Below are 20,095 nucleotides of genomic sequence, written 5' to 3'. Positions count from 1 at the left end.
TGTCATGTGAAGTGTTTAATGTCTGCCATCCCTCCCATTTCTTCTGTCCCCACTTCTCAGGAGGAACCTGGCGATTTGACAGGAGTGCCGGAGGAATATCATGATCTGCGCACGGTCTTCAGTCGGTCCCGAGCCAACTCCCTTCCTCCTCACCGGTCGTATGATTGTAGTATTGATCTCCTTCCGGGGACCACTCCTCCTCGGGGTAGACTATACTCTCTGTCGGCTCCCGAACGTAAGGCTCTCGAGGATTATTTGTCTGTGTCTCTTGACGCCGGTACCATAGTGCCTTCTTCCTCTCCGGCCGGGGCGGGGTTTTTTTTTTGTTAAGAAAAAGGACGGTACTCTGCGCCCCTGCGTGGATTATCGAGGGCTGAATGACATAACGGTTAAGAATCGTTATCCGCTTCCCCTTATGTCATCAGCCTTCGAGATTCTGCAGGGAGCCAGGTGCTTTACTAAGTTGGACCTTCGTAACGCTTACCATCTCGTGCGCATCAGAGAGGGGGACGAGTGGAAAACGGCGTTTAACACTCCGTTAGGGCATTTTGAGTACCGGGTTCTGCCGTTTGGTCTCGCCAATGCGCCAGCTGTTTTTCAGGCATTAGTTAATGATGTTCTGAGAGACATGCTGAACATCTTTGTTTTTGTCTACCTTGACGATATCCTGATTTTTTCACCGTCACTCGAGATTCATGTTCAGCACGTTCGACGTGTTCTCCAGCGCCTTTTAGAGAATTGTCTCTATGTGAAGGCTGAGAAGTGCTCTTTTCATGTCTCCTCCGTTACTTTTCTCGGTTCCGTTATTTCCGCTGAAGGCATTCAGATGGATTCCGCTAAGGTCCAAGCTGTCAGTGAGTGGCCCGTTCCAAGGTCACGTGTCGAGTTGCAGCGCTTTCTAGGTTTCGCTAATTTCTATCTGCGTTTCATTCGTAATTTCGGTCAAGTTGCTGCCCCTCTCACAGCTCTTACTTCTGTCAAGACGTGTTTTAAGTGGTCCGGTTCCGCCCAGGGAGCTTTTGATCTTCTAAAAGAACGAAGAACATTTTACGTCCGCTCCTATCCTCGTTACTCCTGACGTCACTAGACAATTCATTGTCGAGGTTGACGCTTCAGAGGTAGGCGTGGGAGCCATTCTATCCCAGCGCTTCCAGTCTGACGATAAGGTTCATCCTTGCGCTTATTTTTCTCATCGCCTGTCGCCATCTGAACGCAACTATGATGTGGGTAACCGCGAACTGCTCGCCATCCGCTTAGCCCTAGGCGAATGGCGACAGTGGTTGGAGGGGGGCGACCGTTCCTTTTTGTCGTTTGGACAGACCATAAGAACCTTGAGTACATCCGTTCTGCCAAACGACTTAATGCTCGTCAAGCTCGTTGGGCGTTATTTTTCGCTCGTTTCGAGTTTGTGATTTCTTACCGTCCGGGTAGCAAGAACACCAAGCCTGATGCCTTATCCCGTCTTTTTAGTTCTTCTGTGGCTTCTACTGATCTCGAGGGGATTCTTCCTTATGGGCGTGTTGTCGGGTTGACAGTCTGGGGAATTGAAAGACAGGTTAAGCAAGCACTCACGCACACTGCGTCGCCGCGCTTGTCCTAGTAACCTTCTTTTCGTTCCTGTTTCCACTCGTCTGGCTGTTCTTCAGTGGGCTCACTCTGCCAAGTTAGCTGGTCATCCCGGTGTTCGAGGCACTCTTGCTTCTATTCGCCAGCGCTTTTGGTGGCCGACTCAGGAGCGTGACACGCGCCGTTTCGTGGCTGCTTGTTCGGACTGCGCGCAGACTAAGTCAGGTAACTCTCCTCCTGCTGGTCGTCTCAGACCGCTCCCCATTCCTTCTCGACCATGGTCTCACATCGCCCTAGACTTCATTACCGGTCTGCCTTTGTCTGCGGGGAAGACTGTGATTCTTACGGTTGTCGATAGGTTCTCTAAGGCGGCACATTTCATTCCTCTCGCTAAACTTCCTTCCGCTAAGGAGACGACACAAATCATCATCGAGAATGTGTTCAGAATTCATGGCCTCCCGTTAGACGCCGTTTCAGACAGAGGTCCGCAATTCACGTCACAGTTTTGGAGGGAGTTCTGTCGTTTGATTGGTGCGTCCGTCAGTCTCTCTTCCGGGTTTCATCCCCAGTCTAACGGTCAAGCAGAGAGGGCCAATCAGACGATTGGTCGCATACTACGCAGCCTTTCTTTCAGAAACCCTGCGTCTTGGGCAGAACAGCTCCCCTGGGCAGAATACGCTCACAACTCGCTTCCTTCGTCTGCTACCGGGTTATCTCCGTTTCAGAGTAGTCTGGGTTACCAGCCTCCTCTGTTCTCATCCCAGCTTGCCGAGTCCAGCGTTCCCTCCGCTCAAGCGTTTGTCCAACGTTGTGAGCGCACCTGGAGGAGGGTGAGGTCTGCACTTTGCCGTTACAGGGCACAGACTGTGAGAGCCGCCAATAAACGTAGGATTAAGAGTCCAAGGTATTGTTGCGGCCAGAGAGTGTGGCTTTCCACTCGCAACCTTCCTCTTACGACAGCTTCTCGTAAGTTGACTCCGCGGTTCATTGGTCCGTTCCGTGTCTCCCAGGTTGTCAATCCTGTCGCTGTGCGACTGCTTCTTCCGCGACATCTTCGTCGCGTCCATCCTGTCTTCCATGTCTCCTGTGTCAAGCCCTTTCTTCGCACCCCGTTCGTCTTCCCTCCCCCTCCCGTCCTTGTCGAGAGCGCACCTATTTACAAGGTACGTAGGATCATGGACATGCGTTCTCGGGGACGGGGTCACCAATACTTAGTGGATTGGGAGGGTTACGGTCCTGAGGAGAGGAGTTGGGTTCCGTCTCGGGACGTGCTGGACCGTTCACTGATTGATGATTTCCTCCGTTGCCGCCAGGATTCCTCCTCGAGTGCGCCAGGAGGCGCTCGGTGAGTGGGGGGGTACTGTCATGTTTTGTCTTATATTGTCTTGTCATTTTGCTTTTCCTTCTGTTCGTTTTCCCCCTGCTGGTCTTTTTAGGTTCGTTCCCCTTTTTCTCTCTCCCTCCCTCTCTCCTCTCTATCGTTCCGTTCCTGCTCCCAGCTGTTCCTATTCCCCTAATCAATCATTTAGTCTTCCCACACCTGTTCCCTATCTTTTCCCCTGATTAGAGTCCCTATTTCTCCCCTTGTTTTCCGTTTCTGCCCTGTCGGATCCTTGTATATTGTTCGCCGTGCTGTGTCTTTGTATCGCCCTGTCGTGTCGTGTTTCCCTCACATGCTGCGTGGTGAGCAGGTGTCTGAGTCTGCTACGGTCAAGTGCCTTCCCGAGGCAACCTGCAGTTTATTATCGAGTCTCCAGTCAGTTCTCGTGATTACGAGTGGAATTGTTTTTTATGCTTTATTTACCCCTCCGATTTGTCTAGGAGTATTGCTATTTCCTTTAACTGGAATAAAGACTCTGTTTTCGCCAAGTCGCTTTTGGGTCCTCATTCACCTGCATAACAGTTGGTCCGCGCATGCTCTGAGTATATGTCCTGGTAATCCATCTGGCTCCGCGGCCTTGTGAATGTTGACCTGGATAAAGGTCTTGCTCTCATCGGCTATGGAGACAGTCATCCGGGACAGCTGGTGCTCTCATGCATGCTTCAGTGTTGCTTGCCTCAAAGCAAGCATAAAAGGCATTTAGCCTGTCTGGTAGGCTCGCGTCACAGGGCAGCTCGTGACTGCGTTTCCCTTTGCAGTCCGTAAGTAACATTAAAAGTGAGGACAGCATTTTTTTGAGAAAGATGTTTAAAAATAAACAAAACTACTGATAAGCTGAACCTCGGCAAGACGGAGCTGCTCTACCTCCCGGGGAAGGACTGCCCGTTCCATGATCTCGCCATCACGGTTGACAACTCCATTGTGTCCACCTCCCAGAGCGCTAAGAACCTTGGCGTGATCCTGGACAACACCCTGTCGTTCTCAACTAACATCAAGGCGGTGGCCCGTTCCTGTAGGTTCATGCTCTACAACATCCGCAGAGTACGACCCTGCCTCACACAGGAAGCGGCGCAGGTCCTAATCCAGGCACTTGTCATCTCCCGTCTGGATTACTGCAACTCGCTGTTGGCTGGGCTCCCTGCCTGTGCCATTAAACCCCTACAACTCATCCAGAACGCCGCAGCCCGTCTGGTGTTCAACCTTCCCAAGTTCTCTCACGTCACCCCGCTCCTCCGCTCTCTCCACTGGCTTCCAGTTGAAGCTCACATCCGCTACAAGACCATGGTGCTTGCCTACGGAGATGTGAGGGGAACGGCACCTCAGTACCTCCAGGCTCTGATCAGGCCCTACACCCAAACAAGGGCACTGCGTTCATCCACCTCTGGCCTGCTCGCCTCCCTACCACTGAGGAAGTACAGTTCCCGCTCAGCCCAGTCAAAACTGTTCGCTGCTCTGGCCCCCCAATGGTGGAACAAACTCCCTCACGACGCCAGGACAGCGGAGTCAATCACCACCTTCCGGAGACACCTGAAACCCCACCTCTTTAAGGAATACCTAGGATAGGATAAGTAATCCTTCTCACCCCCCCCCCCCTTTAAGATTTAGATGCACTATTGTAAAGTGACTGTTCTACTGGATGTCATAAGGTGAATGCACCAATTTGTAAGTCGCTCTGGATAAGAGCATCTGCTAAATGACTTAAATGTAATGTAAATGCAGTATCTTTCAATGTAATAATAGAACAACTCAAGATGTTCTATTGAAATAATTGTGTTTAAAAAATGGCTTTATTTTCAAATATGAAGTTTAGGATAGCCACGTACATGGAAATAGGTTTATAGTGCCTCCTGCGTGGCGCAGCGGTCGGAGAGGGTTTGTCCAGGAGGGGCTTTACTTGGCTCATCACGCTCTAGCGACTCCTTGTGGTGGGCCCTGGAGACTGCAGTCATCAGTTAAACAGTGTTTCATCCGACACATTGGCTTCCGGGTTAAGCAAGCGGGTGTTAAGAAGCGCGGCTTGGTGGGTCATGTTTCAGAGGACGCATGACTCGACCTTCACCTCTCCAGGGCCTGTTGGGGAGTTGCAGCGCTGAGACAACATCGTTCTCAAATATGATATTCTAAAAAAATATATAGGTTCATAGTTTAGATGTGGTTTTAGTCGTTTAAGTTAACACTGAAAGTGTTTCTCCATCTCGAAAATGTTTTTTTTTTTTATTATTTTAGGCGAACCTGCCAAAGACGTTTAATGGCATAAAAAGCTCTGAATATGTTTGTTCTTGCCTTGGATTTAAATAAAACACATCATGACGTAAATAAATGTCCTACATTTGGAGACTTAACTGTTTTTCTGGGGAAAGTAATTTACATCACTTCTGTTGAATCACCCATACAGCACATACGTAGCATCCACAGCAACAAAACCTAATCATCTGCTGTTTGTGGTTGTATCAGTCGTGTATGGTAGATTATTCCCTGAAGATGCACTTCCTTCAGAAATCAAATCAGTTAGGGACTAGTCAGTCCAGTGCCATTGATGATCTGAAGAGAGAGTGAGAAGCTTGGCAAGCCACGGATCAAAGGAGCCTGTGGTTTAAGGGGCTGAGTGAGGCTGTGGTAACACATGCCTTATCTCCTGTGTAAGATAATGTAATGTGAAAGACTGAGTTCTACTGGATCCTTATTCACCAGAGAGACATATTCATCAGAGATCCAAAGTGTCTGGTATGTTCTATGTTGAGCCTGAAGTGCCTGCTGACTACACTGCATGACATTGCATAAGATCCTTTATTGACACCTGCCCCAGTACGTTGTGGGCAACCAGATGGATTTATTCTCTACTGGACTATGTGTGTGTGTGTGTGTGTGTGTGTGTGTGTGTGTGTGTGTGTGTGTGTGTGTGTGTGTGTGTGTGTGTGTGTGTGTGTGTGTGTGTGTGTGTGTGTGCGTGCGTGCGTGCGTGCGTGCGTGCGTGCGTGCGTGCGTGCGTGCGTGCGTGCGTGCGTGTGTGTGTGTGTCAGAGAGAGACAGAGAGTGTGTATGCATGGCTTTGTGCCCGTCATTTTGTGTGGACCTGTGAGTCTATGTCCGTGTGTGGCCCAGGGACGGATGTAATTGCCGTGAGTTGAGTCTGTTTCTCCTCCATCTCTGGCTGAGGCATTGAAGTACGTAGTCCCCAGCGGGACACTGTCCCTGGCCTGGCTCTGGCTTTGACCTCAGCCAGATAAGAGGAGTGACGGATAGGGCTGGAAACGCTGGCAGCCGGGCACACAACCACTCAACCCTCTCTGCCTATCTATCTGTGTCATCGTAATGAAGAGCAGGCCACTTAGCCCGTCATGGCTGCTGCACACAGCCCTTGATGTAGCCTTCCTTTCTATCCTCTCACGTCTCTCCTGGATGGCCTAATATAGAAGAGCAGAGTGGAGCAGAGCGGAGAGGAGGCCCAGCAGAATCATTAATACCCATTGACAAGTAAGGGTTACTTAAAGGAGCGTCAGCGAGGATGAATCAGAATCAGAGTTTAATTTTGTACGAGTCCAGGGGTTCTCGGGTTCTCTCTGTGTGAGTGGGGAACATTATAGCCTCAATTACTGCTGGGGAAGATTATCATCAGAGATGCCAGGCCACACACACACAACAAACAGAGAGGGGAGGAAAACAAGAGCTGGACGACTCAACGGCGTTTCCATTTACATGGTCATGCCGAGTCACTTATTGAGTCGACCATTCATTCCCCATCCTCATACCATTAAATATCCTGGGATTATGGAATGAAACATGCATCATAGATTTCTATAGCTACAGTACATATTGTATACATTGTTGCAACCGCTTTACCTCAATGTACAGTTGCTATATCCATATTTGGACTTACATATGAATGGTATACACTACCGATATACACTTACTCATTCAAGAGTTTTTCTTAATTTTCCTATTTTATACATTGTAGAATAATAGTGAAGCCATCAACACTATGAAATAACACATATGTAATCACGTAGTAACCAAAAAAGGGTTACACAAATCAAAATATATTTTATATTTGAAATTCTTCATATAGCCAGCCTTTGCCTTGATGACAGCGTTGCACACTCTTAGCATTCCCTCAACCAGCTGTGGTTTTAGGGGCTGTGGTAAGGGACATATTTTGCAAAAAGTTAGATTTTTTTGTTGTTGTTGTACACTTTTTTTGTTGTTGCACACTTGGGGCATAGAGGCTTTTTGTTGTTCCAACTTTAAAGCAAAAATCCTGCTTATTGTACACATTTTGCCATGAGGCAGGCAGAGAAACATCATTTCAGTTTTAAATCTTGAATTAAAGTGCATTTATGTGCCAACATTTTTTAATACAAGAAGTATGGAGTTAAATGTATAATTGGTGGAGGACTGTGTCAGGATTTGGCCAGGGTTGTTCCGGTTTTTGGTCACTAGATGCCCCCATTGTGCCTTTTGACCTTTTGTTTTCCCTTGATCCCCATTATTATTTGCACCTGTGCCTCGTTTCCCCTGATTGTATTTAAACCCTTTGTTTTACTCAGTTCTTTGCTCTGTGTTTGTATGTTAGCACCCAGCCCTAGTACTCTGTGAACTCTTGTTGATCCCGGTGGACTCTCTTGTGGAATTCTGTTTTTTTGTTCTTGTTTGTTTGTTTTGAGTATCTTTTGAGGCTTTTTGTGCTATACCTTCCACCTTGTGGATTTACCTTTTTGTCTTGGAGGATTACCTTTGTTCTTGTGGAATTCCTTTTGAGGTTGTGGAGTTACATGTTTTCCTGAAGAACTTCACTTTTTACTTCATTAAATACACAGTCTCAAGTACTGCTGTGTCTGCCTCATCTTCTGGATTCTGCTGACTATTCGTGGCTCAGTTGGTTTAGTGAATGTTTCTCACTCCGGAGACCCGGGTTCGTAACCGGGTCCTGACAGACTGTGGATACCAATATCCCCGTGAGCCTCCCAGACCCATGCTGCCCAGGGTTAAGAACATACAGGGCTGATTTGTTGACCGGTAGGTAAGAAAAGAGAGCAGTCGAACAAGAACAGAGGTGTGGGTGACAGGATCGTGTTGATCTCCTCCTGCCTGCTCTGTGGTCTCATGGAGAAATAATCAGAGAAGCCAGGCCACAGTGACAGACAACCTCTCCTTTAGTTACTGGGAACCAGAACATAATCCTTACAGCCATTACAATAACTATAAGTAGTGATTTACACTCGTACCTGTATATGGGTTGAAAATGGCATATTTGGGAACTGATAAACGCCTAAACTGGAACGTAGTGGCTGTACAGTAACATGCTCTGCTCTGCGCTTCACAGCTCTGTATGGGTTTTGACTGACAGCCGTTCTGAACTTCGGAAGAAGTTGTCCCCCATCCCTACTGACATATTTGGCAACTGCTGAAATGCTGTAAATTAAGATGTATTTTCAAAGATAATAAATAGTTTTGATGTCATACAAGCAAGCCAAACACGCATTTCAGATTTCCATATTATAAAACTTGTGTCATATACTGATATATGATCACCGTATTTTATATAGTTACAAGATGACATGGTGTCATACCCTGGGTTGTTCTGAACAGAGTGAGCCTGTGTTTGTCTATTGTGCAGAACATTTGCCAAAGCACATGCACCTAAATGCACTCAGGACCACTTTCTATGCGCACCAAAATAATAATCAGTTGGGCTGAATTGCATTGTAAAAGACTAAAACTGTAATATCATATACAGTGGGGCAAAAAAAGTATTTAGTCAGCCACCAATTGTGCAAGTTCTCCCACTTAAAAAGATGAGAGGCCTGTAATTTTCATCATAGGTACACTTCAACCATGACAGACAAAATGAGAAGAAATAAATCCAGAAAATCACATTGTAGGATTTTTAATGAATTTATTTGCAAATTATGGTGGAAAATAACTATTTGGTCACCTACAAACAAGCTAGATTTCTGGCTCTCACAGACCTGTAACTTCTCTAAGAGGCTCCTCTGTCCTCCACTTGTTTCCTGTATTAATGGCACCTGTTAGAACTTGTTATCAGTCTAAAAGACACCTGTCCACAACCTCAAACAGTCACACTCCAAACTCCACTATGGCCAAGACCAAAGAGCTGTCAAAGGACACCAGAAACAAAATTGTAGACCTGCACCAGGATGGGAAGACTGAATCTACAATAGGTAAGCAGCTTGGTTTGAAGAAATCAACTGTGGGAGCAATTATTAGGAAATGGAAGACATACAAGACCACTGATAATCTCCCTCGATCTGGGGCTCCACGCAAGATCTCACCCCATGGGGTCAAAATGATCACAAGAACGGTGAGCAAAAATCCCAGAACCACACGGGGGGACCTAGTGAATGACCTGCAGAGATGGGACCAAAGTAACAAAGCCTACCATCAGTAACACACTACGCCGCCAGGGACTCAAATCCTGCAGTGACAGACGTGTCCCCCTGCTTAAGCCAGTACATGTCAAGGCCCGTCTGAAGTTTGCTAGAGAGCATTTGGATGATCCAGAAGAAGATTGGGAGAATGCCATATGGTCAGATGAAACCAAAACATAACTTTTTGGTAAAAACTCAACTCGTCGTGTTTGGAGGACAAAGAATGCTGAGTTGCATCCAAAGAACACCATACCTACTGTGAAGCATGGGGGTGGAAACATCATGCTTTGGGGCTGTTTCTCTGCAAAAGGACCAGGACGACTGATCCGTGTAAAGGAAAGAATGAATGGGGCCATGTATCGTGAGATTGAGTGAAAACCTCCTTCCATCAGCAAGGGCATTGAAGATGAAACGTGGCTGGGTCTTTCAGCATGACAATGATCCCAAACACACCGCCCGGGCAACGAAGGAGTGGCTTCGTAAGAAGCATTTCAAGGTCCTGGAGTGGCCTAGCCAGTATCCAGATCTCAACCCCATAGAAAATCTTTGGAGGGAGTTGAAAGTCTGTGTTGCCCAGCAACAGCCCCAAAACATCACTGCTCTAGAGGAGATCTGCATGGAGGAATGAGCCAAAATACCAGCAACAGTGTGTAAAAACCTTGTGAAGACTTACAGAAATGTTTGACCTCTGTCATTGCCAACAAAGGGTATATAACAAAGTATTGAGATAAACTTTTGTTATTGACCAAATACTTATTTTCCACCTTAATTTGCCATTTTTAAATTCATTAAAAATCCTACAATGTGATTTTCTGGATTTTTTTTCTCATTTTGTCTGTCATATTTGAAGTGTACCTATGATGAAAATTACAGGCCTCTCTCATCTTTTTAAGTGGGAGAACTTGCACAATTGGTGGCTGACTAAATACTTTTTTGCCCCACTGTAACTTAGCTAGCCATGTTAACAATAGAACAAGCTTTCAAATTATGTCCATCTGACTCAGATTGTGATTTCTAATGGCACAACAGTCATATTGTGATGGTGTTTGTGTTCCAAATAAAACTAGTTAGTTCCTAGACGGCACAGTTAGGAGACCTCAAAAAAAGCACCTTAAGTTTGAGGACTCTTCTTTAAGTCATAAAAGTGCATTGAAATGACTTAGGAACTGTGCACACTTTGGAGAGGTGTGTGGCCACTTGGAGACACTTGGAGACACCAGTTAGTCCTAAAAGTCTTGTCATTTTTTGTTTTAATGTTGCACCTACCCCACATTTTCCAGGAATATTCTCATCATGTTACTGAATGTATCCAGAGTATTTTCAGATTTCGTTATCAACAAATACAGAGGAAAACACAGTAAATGTTAAATGTTTGGACTCTGTGTTGTGTCCTCGCCTTTGGTCTAATAATGGCATTTTCCAAATCCACTGTTATTTCTGGGGGAGATATATTTTTAGGGAACATTTGAAAGCCACTAATTCTGAATATTTCTAAATCAAAAATGTTAATGTCAGTAATAAGAATATATGTCATGTTATATTCACAAAATAATGTCATCTAGGGAAGCAGTCTAGCCTTTTAGCTACCGGTATGTTGAAGTGACCAGTAGAGGGTGAAAAGGCAGAGGTACTCACACCAAGAAGTGGTAGAGGAAGCATCTCAATCCAGTGGGTCTCTCTAGGAAGTTGTAGACATCCCCCTGCATGCTAGTCTTCGTAATGTAGGGGCTCTGGAAGTGCTTGGAGGAGAGCAGCCGGCTAGCTGGAGGGTGAGGAGGAGGGTTAGGGCCGCAGGTAGAGGGCCGGCTGTTGTCGATCTGCAGCGCTGGGTCTTTTGTGTCCATCTGCGGGCTGCAGGGAATGTCTGATCCATTATTCACCGCTGTGGGGTCCAGTTCCAGTGAAACAGGAGAGAAGCGTGTACTGTCAGCAGCAGCAGCACTGTCCATGGTGCCCAGGTCCGGGTTGGTGAGGCTGGTGGTGTCATGACCTTTTGGCTCTAAGGTCTTGGATCCTCCACCACTACCATCGCAGTCTCTGTGCACGCGGTTCAGCAACTGGAAGGGACTACCCCGCTTCTCACCCATACTGCCAAAGAGAACGGTCCTGATCAGAGGAAGAGGAGGCTGGGTCAAAGTTCCGACCTGAGGTCCAGGTGGGAGGAGATAAACAGCTAACAACAAGGCACGTCCACCCCAGAGGTCTAAGCACTCTGTGTTAGGCTACATGTGTGACCAGACCTGCAGTAGAGAAGATGCTGACATCAGAGCGGTTTGATCTAATGGTCAGGGTGATCACAGTGACAATTGAACCCTGTAACTAGTACATTCACTAACCCCGGTCCTGAGACTGTTGGCACTTTGCAGGCTTTGGTTCCACTTAGACCCTTAACACCAACTAATGAAACAATCATCAAGACCTGGATTAGATGAAACAGGGTGTTAGTGCTGCACTGAAACAAAAGTAGTCAGTCCCACCCTGTAGCTCTCCAGGACCAGGGTTGCTGACCAGAGTAGGGTAACAAGTGTTACCTTTCAGCCTACCACCAAAAATGCTAGTTTCGGACTGCTTTAGTGACCATAATCTGTTCATCACATTTCAGACACGGGTCGGTTTCCTTAAGAAAAATATATTGACCTCTACTAGTTAGTGCACTTTACTTTTCTGTTGGATGATGCTAGAGAAGGAGAGGAAGTAAAAGGGGGTAGAGGAGCTTGGACATGATTGACTATGCCTAAGAGATGACATCTCTTACCTTGTATTCATCCTACATAGGCGTCGTTGCTTTTTGTAATTTACAATAGGAAACCAGACATTAACACTTCCAAGTCAATCTTAGAATGGTCTTTTCTTGTCCAAAGGGCAGTGAAGTGAACCTATCTTTTTTATTTTTTTATTATTTTATTTCACCTTTATTTAACCAGGTAGGCTAGTTGAGAACAAGTTCTCATTTACAACTGCGACCTTGCCAAGATAAAGCATAGCAGTGTGAACAGACAACAACACAGAGTTACACATGGAGTAAACAATAAACAAGTCAAAAACACAGTAGAAAAAAAGGGGGGGGGAAGAGTCTATATACATTGTGTGCAAAAGGCATGAGGAGGTAGGCGAATAATTACAATTTAGCAGATTAACACTGGAGTGATAAATGATAAGATGGTCATGTGCAGGTAGAGATACTGGTGTCCAAAAGAGCAGAAAAGTACATAAATAAAAACAGTCTGGGGATGAGGTAGGTAAATTGGGGGGGATATTTACAGATGGACTATGTACAGCTGCAGCGATCGGTTAGCTGCTCAGATAGCAGATGTTTAAAGTTGGTGAGGGAGATAAAAGTCTCCAACTTCAATGATTTTTGCAATTCGTTCCAGTCACAGGCAGCAGAGAACTGGAAGGAAAGGCGGCCAAATGAGGTGTTGGCTTTAGGGATGATCAGTGAGATACACCTGCTGGAGCGCATGCTACAGGTGGGTGTTGCCATCGTGACCAGTGAACTGAGATAAGGTGGAGCTTTACCTAGCATGGACTTGTAGATGGTGGAGCCAGTGGGTCTGGCGACGAATATGTAGCGAGGGCCAGCCGACTAGAGCATACAGGTCGCAGTGGTGGGTGGTATAAGGTGCTTTAATAACAAAACGGATGGCACTGTGATAAACTGCATCCAATTTGCTGAATAGAGCTATTTTGAAGATGACATCGCCGAAGTCGAGGATCGGTAGGATAGTCAGTTTTACTAGGGTAAGTTTGGCGGGGTGAGTGAAGGAGGCTTTGTTGTGAAATAGAAAGCCGACTATAGATTGGATTTTAGATTAGAGATGTTTGATATGAGTCTGGAAGGAGAGTTTACAGTCTAGCCAGACACCTAGGTACTTATAGATGTCCACATATTCTAGGTCGGAACCATCCAGGGTGGTGATGCTAGTCGGGCGTGCGGGTGCAGGCAGCGAACGGTTGAAAAGCATGCATTTGGTTTTACAGTGTTTAAGAGCAGCCACGGAAGGAGTGTTGTATGGCATTGAAGCTCGTTTGGAGGTTAGATAGCACAGTGTCCAAGGAAGGGCCAGAAGTGTACAGAATGGTGTCGTCTGCATAGAGGTGGATCAGGGAATCGCTCGCAGCAAGAGCAACATCATTGATATATACAGCGAAAAGAGTCGGCCTGAGAATTTAACCCTGTGGCACCCCCATAGAGACTGCCAGAGGACCGGACAACATGCCCTCCGATTTGACACACTGAACTCTGTCTGCAAAGTAGTTGGTGAAGCAGGCAAGGCAGTCATTAGAAAAACCGAGACTACTGAGTCTGCCGATAAGAATATGGTGATTGACAGAGTCGAAAGCCTTGGCCAGGTCAATGAAGACAGCTGCACAGTACTGTCTTTTATCGATGGCGGTTATGATATCGTTTAGTACCTTGAGCGTGGCTGAGGTGCACCCGTGACTGGCTCGGAAACCAGATTGCACAGCGGAGAAGGTACGGTGGGATTCGAGATTGTCAGTCATCTGTTTGTTGACTTGGCTTTCTAAGACCTTAGATAGGCAGGGCAGGATGGATATAGGTCTGTAACAGTTTGGGTCCAGGGTTTCTCCCCCTTTGAAGAGGGGGATGACCGCGGCAGCTTTCCAGTCCTTGGGGATCTCAGACGATATGAAAGAGAGGTTGAACAGGCTGGTAATGGGGGTTGCGACAATGGCGGCGGATAGTTTCAGAAATAGAGGGTCCAGATTATCAAGCCCAGCTGATTTGTACGGGTCCAGGTTTTGCAGCGCTCTCAGAACATCTGCTATCTGGATTTGGGTAAAGGAGAAGCTGGGGGGGCTTGAAAAAGCTGGCCTTTGCTTTCCTGACTGACTGCGTGTATTGGTTCCTGACTTCCCTGAACAGTTGCATATCGCGGGGACTATTCGATGCTATATCAGTCCGCCACAGGATGTTTTTGTGCTGGTCAAGGGCAGTCAGGTCTGGGGTGAACCGAGGGCTATATCTGTTCTTGGTTCTGCATTTTTTGAACGGAGCATGCTTATCTAAGATGGTGAGGAAATTACTTTTAAAGAATGACCAGGCATCCTCAACAGACGTGATGAGGTCAATATCCTTCCAGGATACCCGGGCCAGGTCGATTAGAAAAGCCTGCTCGCAGAAGTGTTTTAGGGAGCGTTTGACAGTGATTAGGGGTGGTTGTTTGACTGCGGACCCGTAGTGGATACAGGCAATGAGGCAGTGATCGCTGAGATCCTGATTGAAGACAACGGAGGTGTATTTGGAAGGCCAGTTGGTCAGGATAACGTCTATGAGGGTGCCCTTGTTTACAGATTTAGGGTTGTACCTGGTGGGTTCCTTGATGATTTGTGTGAGATTGAGGACATCTAGCTTAGATTGTAGGACTGCCGGGGTGTTAAGCATATCCCAGTTTAGGTCACCTAACAGAACAAACTCTGAAGCTAGATGGGGGGCGATCAATTCACAAATGGTGTCCAGGGCACAGCTGGGAGCTGAAGGGGGTCGGTAGCAGGCGGCAACAGTGAGAGAATTATTTCTGGAGAGATACATTTTTAAAATTAGAAGTTCGAACTGTTTGGGTATGGACCTGGAAAGTATGACTTTACTTTGCAGGCTATCTCTGCAGTAGACTGCAACTCCTCCCCCTTTGGCAGTTCTATCTTGACGGAAAATGTTATAGTTGGGTATGGAAATCTCAGAATTTTTGGTGTCCTTCCTAAGCCAGGATTTAGACACAGCAAGGACATCAGGGTTGGCAGAGTGTGCTAAAGCAGTGAGTAAAACAAACTTAGGGAGGAGGCTTCTGATGTTGACATGCATGAAACCAAGGCATTTTCGATCACAGAAGTCAACAAATGAGGTTGCCTGGGGACCTGCAACCTAACCTGAACAACAGTATGCAAGGCATATTGACATTTGAGAGAGCCATACAGCAAGGCATTCAGTAATCGCAGGTGTTGATTGGGAGAGCTTGCTCAAACAACAGGTGAGACAACAACAGCTATTCAGCTAACACAACAACAGCAGGTAAAATGGTGATGACTAGGCAGAGAGGGTCGGATTAACTACACACAGAGCCTGAGTTCGCGGCTGGGGCCGACAGATAAAAAAATAAATAAACAGAATGGAGTACCGTGATTAACGGACAGTCAAGCAGGCATCAGCTATGTAGCCAAGTGATCATAGTGTCCAGGAGGCAGCAGTAGATGGAACAGGGAAACCGCCACTACGCTAGCGACATGGCGTTTAAAGTTATTAGCCCGGGGTTAGTAGGAGCGTCTGCTCTGACAGAGGCCGGTTGAAGGCACAGCGGATGGAGTATTAGTCGGCAGACCAGTCGTGGTGGTGCGGGGCGCTGTATCGACAGAGAATCCAAGCCAGATGGCGAAAGAATTATTGTGGAATTTAGTTTGCTAGCCGGGAGATGTGCCTGGCTCACGGCTAACTGGTGCTAGCTTCGTGGCAGTGGCGTTAGCCACAATAGCCAATCGGTAGCAGCGGTGATCCAGTGCCAAGGTTTAGAGTTTTCAGAAAGGATCCAGTGGAGTATTGGGCTTTAGTTAAAAGAGTCTGATGACTTGTGCCTGTACTTAAGTAGGAGACCACTGTTACTCTACCCACAAGCAAGCATACAAGGGACTCCCTCGTCCAGCCTTCAGAAAATCAGATCATGACTCTATACTCCTGCTTCCTGTCTACAAGCAGAAGCTCAAAGTACCCATGACGAGTGCCATAGAGAAATGGTCCTCCAAATCGGAGGCTATGCTACAGGACTGTTTTGCTAGCGCTGACTGGAAAATGTTCTGGGACTCAGCCGATAGCATCAAGGAGCTAACCCCTACCGTCACCTGCTTCATTAGGAAATGTATCACCGATGTTGTCCCCACAGTGAAGGATCGCTGCTTGGATTAACACTGAGGTTGGCGCTAAGCTAAAGAGCAGGGATACTGCACACAGGGTTATCACAGCCAAACCCAAGGCTACGGCTGAGGACACAAACAAGTACATTAAGTCTTGCTACGACCTCTGCAGAGCCGTCAAACAAGCAAAAGGACAATATAGGAACAAGGTGGAATCCTATTACATAGGCAGGGGCTACAGTCCACTACGGATTACAAAGAAAGACCCAGCTGTGATCTGCCCAACGATGACTCTCTACCAGACAAACTCAATGCATCTAATGTACGCTTCGACAAAGACAACACCGAGTTGTGCAATGAGGGCCCCCGCCATCCCAGAGGACAGGGTGATCTCGCTCTCAGAGGCCGATGAGAGTAAGGTTTTTAATCATGTCAATACTCGCAAGGCCGCGGGGCAGGACGGTATTCCAGGGCGTGTTCTCAGATCATGTGCAGAACAGCTGGCAGACATATTCACGGTCATTTTCAACCTTGTCCCAGTCTGTAATTCCTACATCTCAAGCTGACCACCATCATTCCTGTTCACAAGAACTCTAAGGGTACTTGCAATCTCAAATGCACTCCACACTGCCCTCACCCACCTAGATAAGAGGAATAACTATGTGAAAATGCTGTTGATTGACTACAGCTTAGTGTTCAACACCATAGTCCCCCCCCCAAGCTCGTCACCAAGCTTGGTAGCGTGGGACTGAACACCTCCCTCTGAAACTGGATCCTAGACTTCCTGACGGGCCGACCCTCAACACGGGGGCTCCACAGGGGTGTGTGCTTAGTCCCCTCCTGTCCTCCCTGTTCAACCTCGACTGCATGGCCACACATGACTACAAAACCATCATCAAGTTTGCTGACAACACAACAGTGGTAGGCCTGTTCACCAGTCTCTCCCTCAACGTCAGTAAGACCAAGGAGCTGATCGGGGACTACAGGAAACACGGGGAGGGGGGGCTGTAGTGGAGCGGGTTGAGTGCTTCTGTGTCCGAATCACTAAGGACTTAATATGGTCCACACACACACACACAGTCGTGAAGAAGGCGCAACAATGCCTCTTTCCCCTCAGGAGGTTGTAAAAAATTAGGCATGAGCCCTCAAATCCTCAAAATGTTCTACAGCTGCACCATTGTGAGCATCTTGACTGGCTTCATTACCACTTGGTATGGTTACTGCACCACCCTCGATCGCATGGCACTACAGAGGGTGGTGCGGAAAGCCCAGTACATCACTGTGGCCTAGCTTCCTGCCATCCAGGACCTCTATATCAGGCAGTGTGAAAGGTAGGCCGGAAACATGTTAAGGACCCCAGCCACCCAAGCCATAGACTGTTCTCTCTGCTTCCGCATGGCAAGCGGTACCGGAGCAACACGTCTGACACCAACAGGCTCCTGAACAGCTTCTATCCCCAAGCCCTAAGAGGTGATCCTCTCTGTGTGTTGTATACCTTGTGTATGGTGACCTCTGGTCTGTACCATTGGCTGTGTACTGTATCATGCATTGTTTCTACTCAGCGGTGTCAGTGGATCCACAGAGCTTAGGATGCCACTCACACGCTATCTGTCACCAAACTCAGATGGTCTCATGGCTCTCAACCTTGAGAACTGCTTGACATGCATCATCATTACCTGTCTGGACATTGTGAGTATATTGTCTGCTTGTTATGCTGTTATAAACACAGATCACATGTGAAAGGAGATGCATAGAGATGCCACACTTCTCCAAATCCATAGTTACAATAGTAATCCCCTGTCTATCCTCATCCAATTTCTCATGCAACATTAATGGACCAGAATCCTCTGTGAGATCTCTCAGGACTCAGACTGGGCACCTGACTCAAGTTTAAAGTTATATTGTCACGTGCACAAGTACAGTAAAATGCTGTTCTTGCAAGCTCTTTCCCGACAATGCAGTAATGAATATCCATAGTACTATAAAATAAAGTAAAGTAGAACAAAAACACACAAGAAATAGAAATAAGAAGAGCACAAGAAAGTAAGTAAGCTATATACAGGGTCAGTTACAGGACCAAAACCATATTTACAATGTGCAGGGTTACTGGAATGGTAGAGGTAGATACTGTATGTATAGGTGTAAGGTGACTAGGCATCAGGATATTTGATAAACGGAGTAGCAGCAGCATATAGGATGAGTGTGTGTGTGTGTGTGTGTGTGTGTGTGTGTGTGTGTGTGTGTGTGTGTGTGTGTGTGTGTGTGTGTGTGTGTGTGTGTGTGTGTGTGTGTGTGTGTGTGTGTGTGTGTGTGTGTGTGTGTGTGTGTGTGTGTGTGTGTGTGTGTGTGTGTGTGTGTGTTGGAGTGTCAGTGTGAATGAGTGTGTATTGTCCTGAGTGAGTGGCATGGATTCTGTGCAAAAAATAAAATAAAAGATTCAATGCATATAGTCAGTGTTGCCATTTTGTTAGCTATTTTGCAGTCTCAGGTGAGATGCCACCCAACTAGCATTGACTTTAGGCATAGTCTATCCTATCCAAGCTCTACCCCCTCTCTCTCCCTCTCCTTCTACTTCTCTAGTATCATCCACCAGAAAAGACAAGTGCACTAATTAGTAGGGGTCAATATACAGTATTTTCTGGAAACTGAAGTGGGTCTGAAAAGAGACGAACGGATCATGGTCACTTAAGCCCTTGGAAACACGCCTTTGTGGTGGGAGGCTGGAACGTAACAGGAGCTAGCAACCCTCCATGTCTGTCCTCCACAGCAGAGAATGTGAAGACAGTCTGGTTTCAGAAACACTGCTGCTGTCCCCAGTTCATAGATTGAGTTTCTCTGTTGTTTAAGCTACGCTGGACAACCATCAAACACACAATAACTCTGTCAGGCATAGGACTCCTATGTTTCCTTCTGTTACAAAGGGATACATGGAAAAATGGACATGCAAATCCATCACTCATTCCACATAGGAATATCATAATCTTAACCATACACTACATCTTTTTAGTTTTAATATTCAAATGTTGAGGTCTAAACATAGTTTGTGATGATGATGCCATCACAAATGATGATTAAAGCACATGGTTTAGTGCATAACAGTATTTAACACAAACAAAACGTTTCAAGGAAAGACAACAGGCCTATAACTGTGACCTTTGTCACAGCTGTCATTAGTGATTGTGTTCAGGCTACAGTAGTTGTATTATGTATTATCAAACCAACAGATGTGCACAGATCAGATGCTTCAGGTGAGCATTAGAAAAAGGTCTCTGCCGGACATAACACAAAATACCGAAATATTTGCGATAGAATATTATAATAAGATGTTTCCATTTGAGCTAGAGTTATTACAAAAAGTCCTAATAGGCCTAAAAATCCAATATACATTTTAATTATCAAAAATAAATCATTTCAGACAGCGTAGTAGCCTAAATTCCTTTTGTGTTAAATGAATAGTGAACCTACCTTTCTCTTCAAAGTGGTACCCAATGGCAATAGTTTTTTGTGTGCGTAAATGACAGTGGACACCATGGAAAATGAAACATTAGAATACAGAAACTCGGGTTCGCTGTTTCTGTCCCTAACAGCTCGTCTCTGATGTGTGTCTGCCAGGAACAGGGTAGTGTTGTGTTACTATGTGTTAAAGCAGCAGCTGGCGGTGCGCTCAGGATGGCAGGGGTGCTGAAGGACACATGTGGACAGAGCCTATCATCTTGCGCACAGCGTTATCCACCTGACGGACGTGACCTCAACAGCTCAAATAAATGTTTTGGTCTATCAAGAATGCACTAATCAGAAACCGTACTTCTTTAGATATTGATCATGCGAGTAATTAGGTAATCCCAAGCATAAACACCATTAAAATATTGTTGAGCTCCTATAATGTAGTCTAACAGAA

General features: G+C 46.4%; 1 protein-coding gene across 2 annotated transcripts in view; it reads right to left on the bottom strand.

Moving 5' to 3' along the window:
* Window positions 1-19,776, bottom strand: part of LOC124038456 (potassium voltage-gated channel subfamily KQT member 1-like) — a 298,643-nt gene extending 278,867 nt beyond the window's left edge. The window contains exons 1-3 of one of the 2 annotated variants that reach the window (XM_046354363.1): window positions 19,663-19,772; window positions 11,670-11,752; window positions 10,969-11,573 (exon numbers count right to left, since the gene is read on the bottom strand). In XM_046354363.1, the coding sequence (XP_046210319.1) occupies window positions 10,969-11,420 (452 nt within the window). In that variant the 5' untranslated portion in view covers window positions 11,421-11,573; window positions 11,670-11,752; window positions 19,663-19,772. Of the gene's footprint in view, window positions 1-10,968; window positions 11,574-11,669; window positions 11,753-19,662 lie in introns of both variants that reach the window. The other variant, XM_046354373.1, reaches the window with a different exon arrangement.
* Between the last annotated feature and the right edge of the window lie 319 nt (window positions 19,777-20,095).

Source organism: Oncorhynchus gorbuscha, linkage group LG01, assembly GCF_021184085.1.
Source record: "Oncorhynchus gorbuscha isolate QuinsamMale2020 ecotype Even-year linkage group LG01, OgorEven_v1.0, whole genome shotgun sequence".
In the NCBI taxonomy this organism is placed as follows: Eukaryota; Metazoa; Chordata; class Actinopteri; order Salmoniformes; family Salmonidae; genus Oncorhynchus; species Oncorhynchus gorbuscha.
This window is presented reverse-complemented; position numbering and strand designations above follow the sequence as displayed.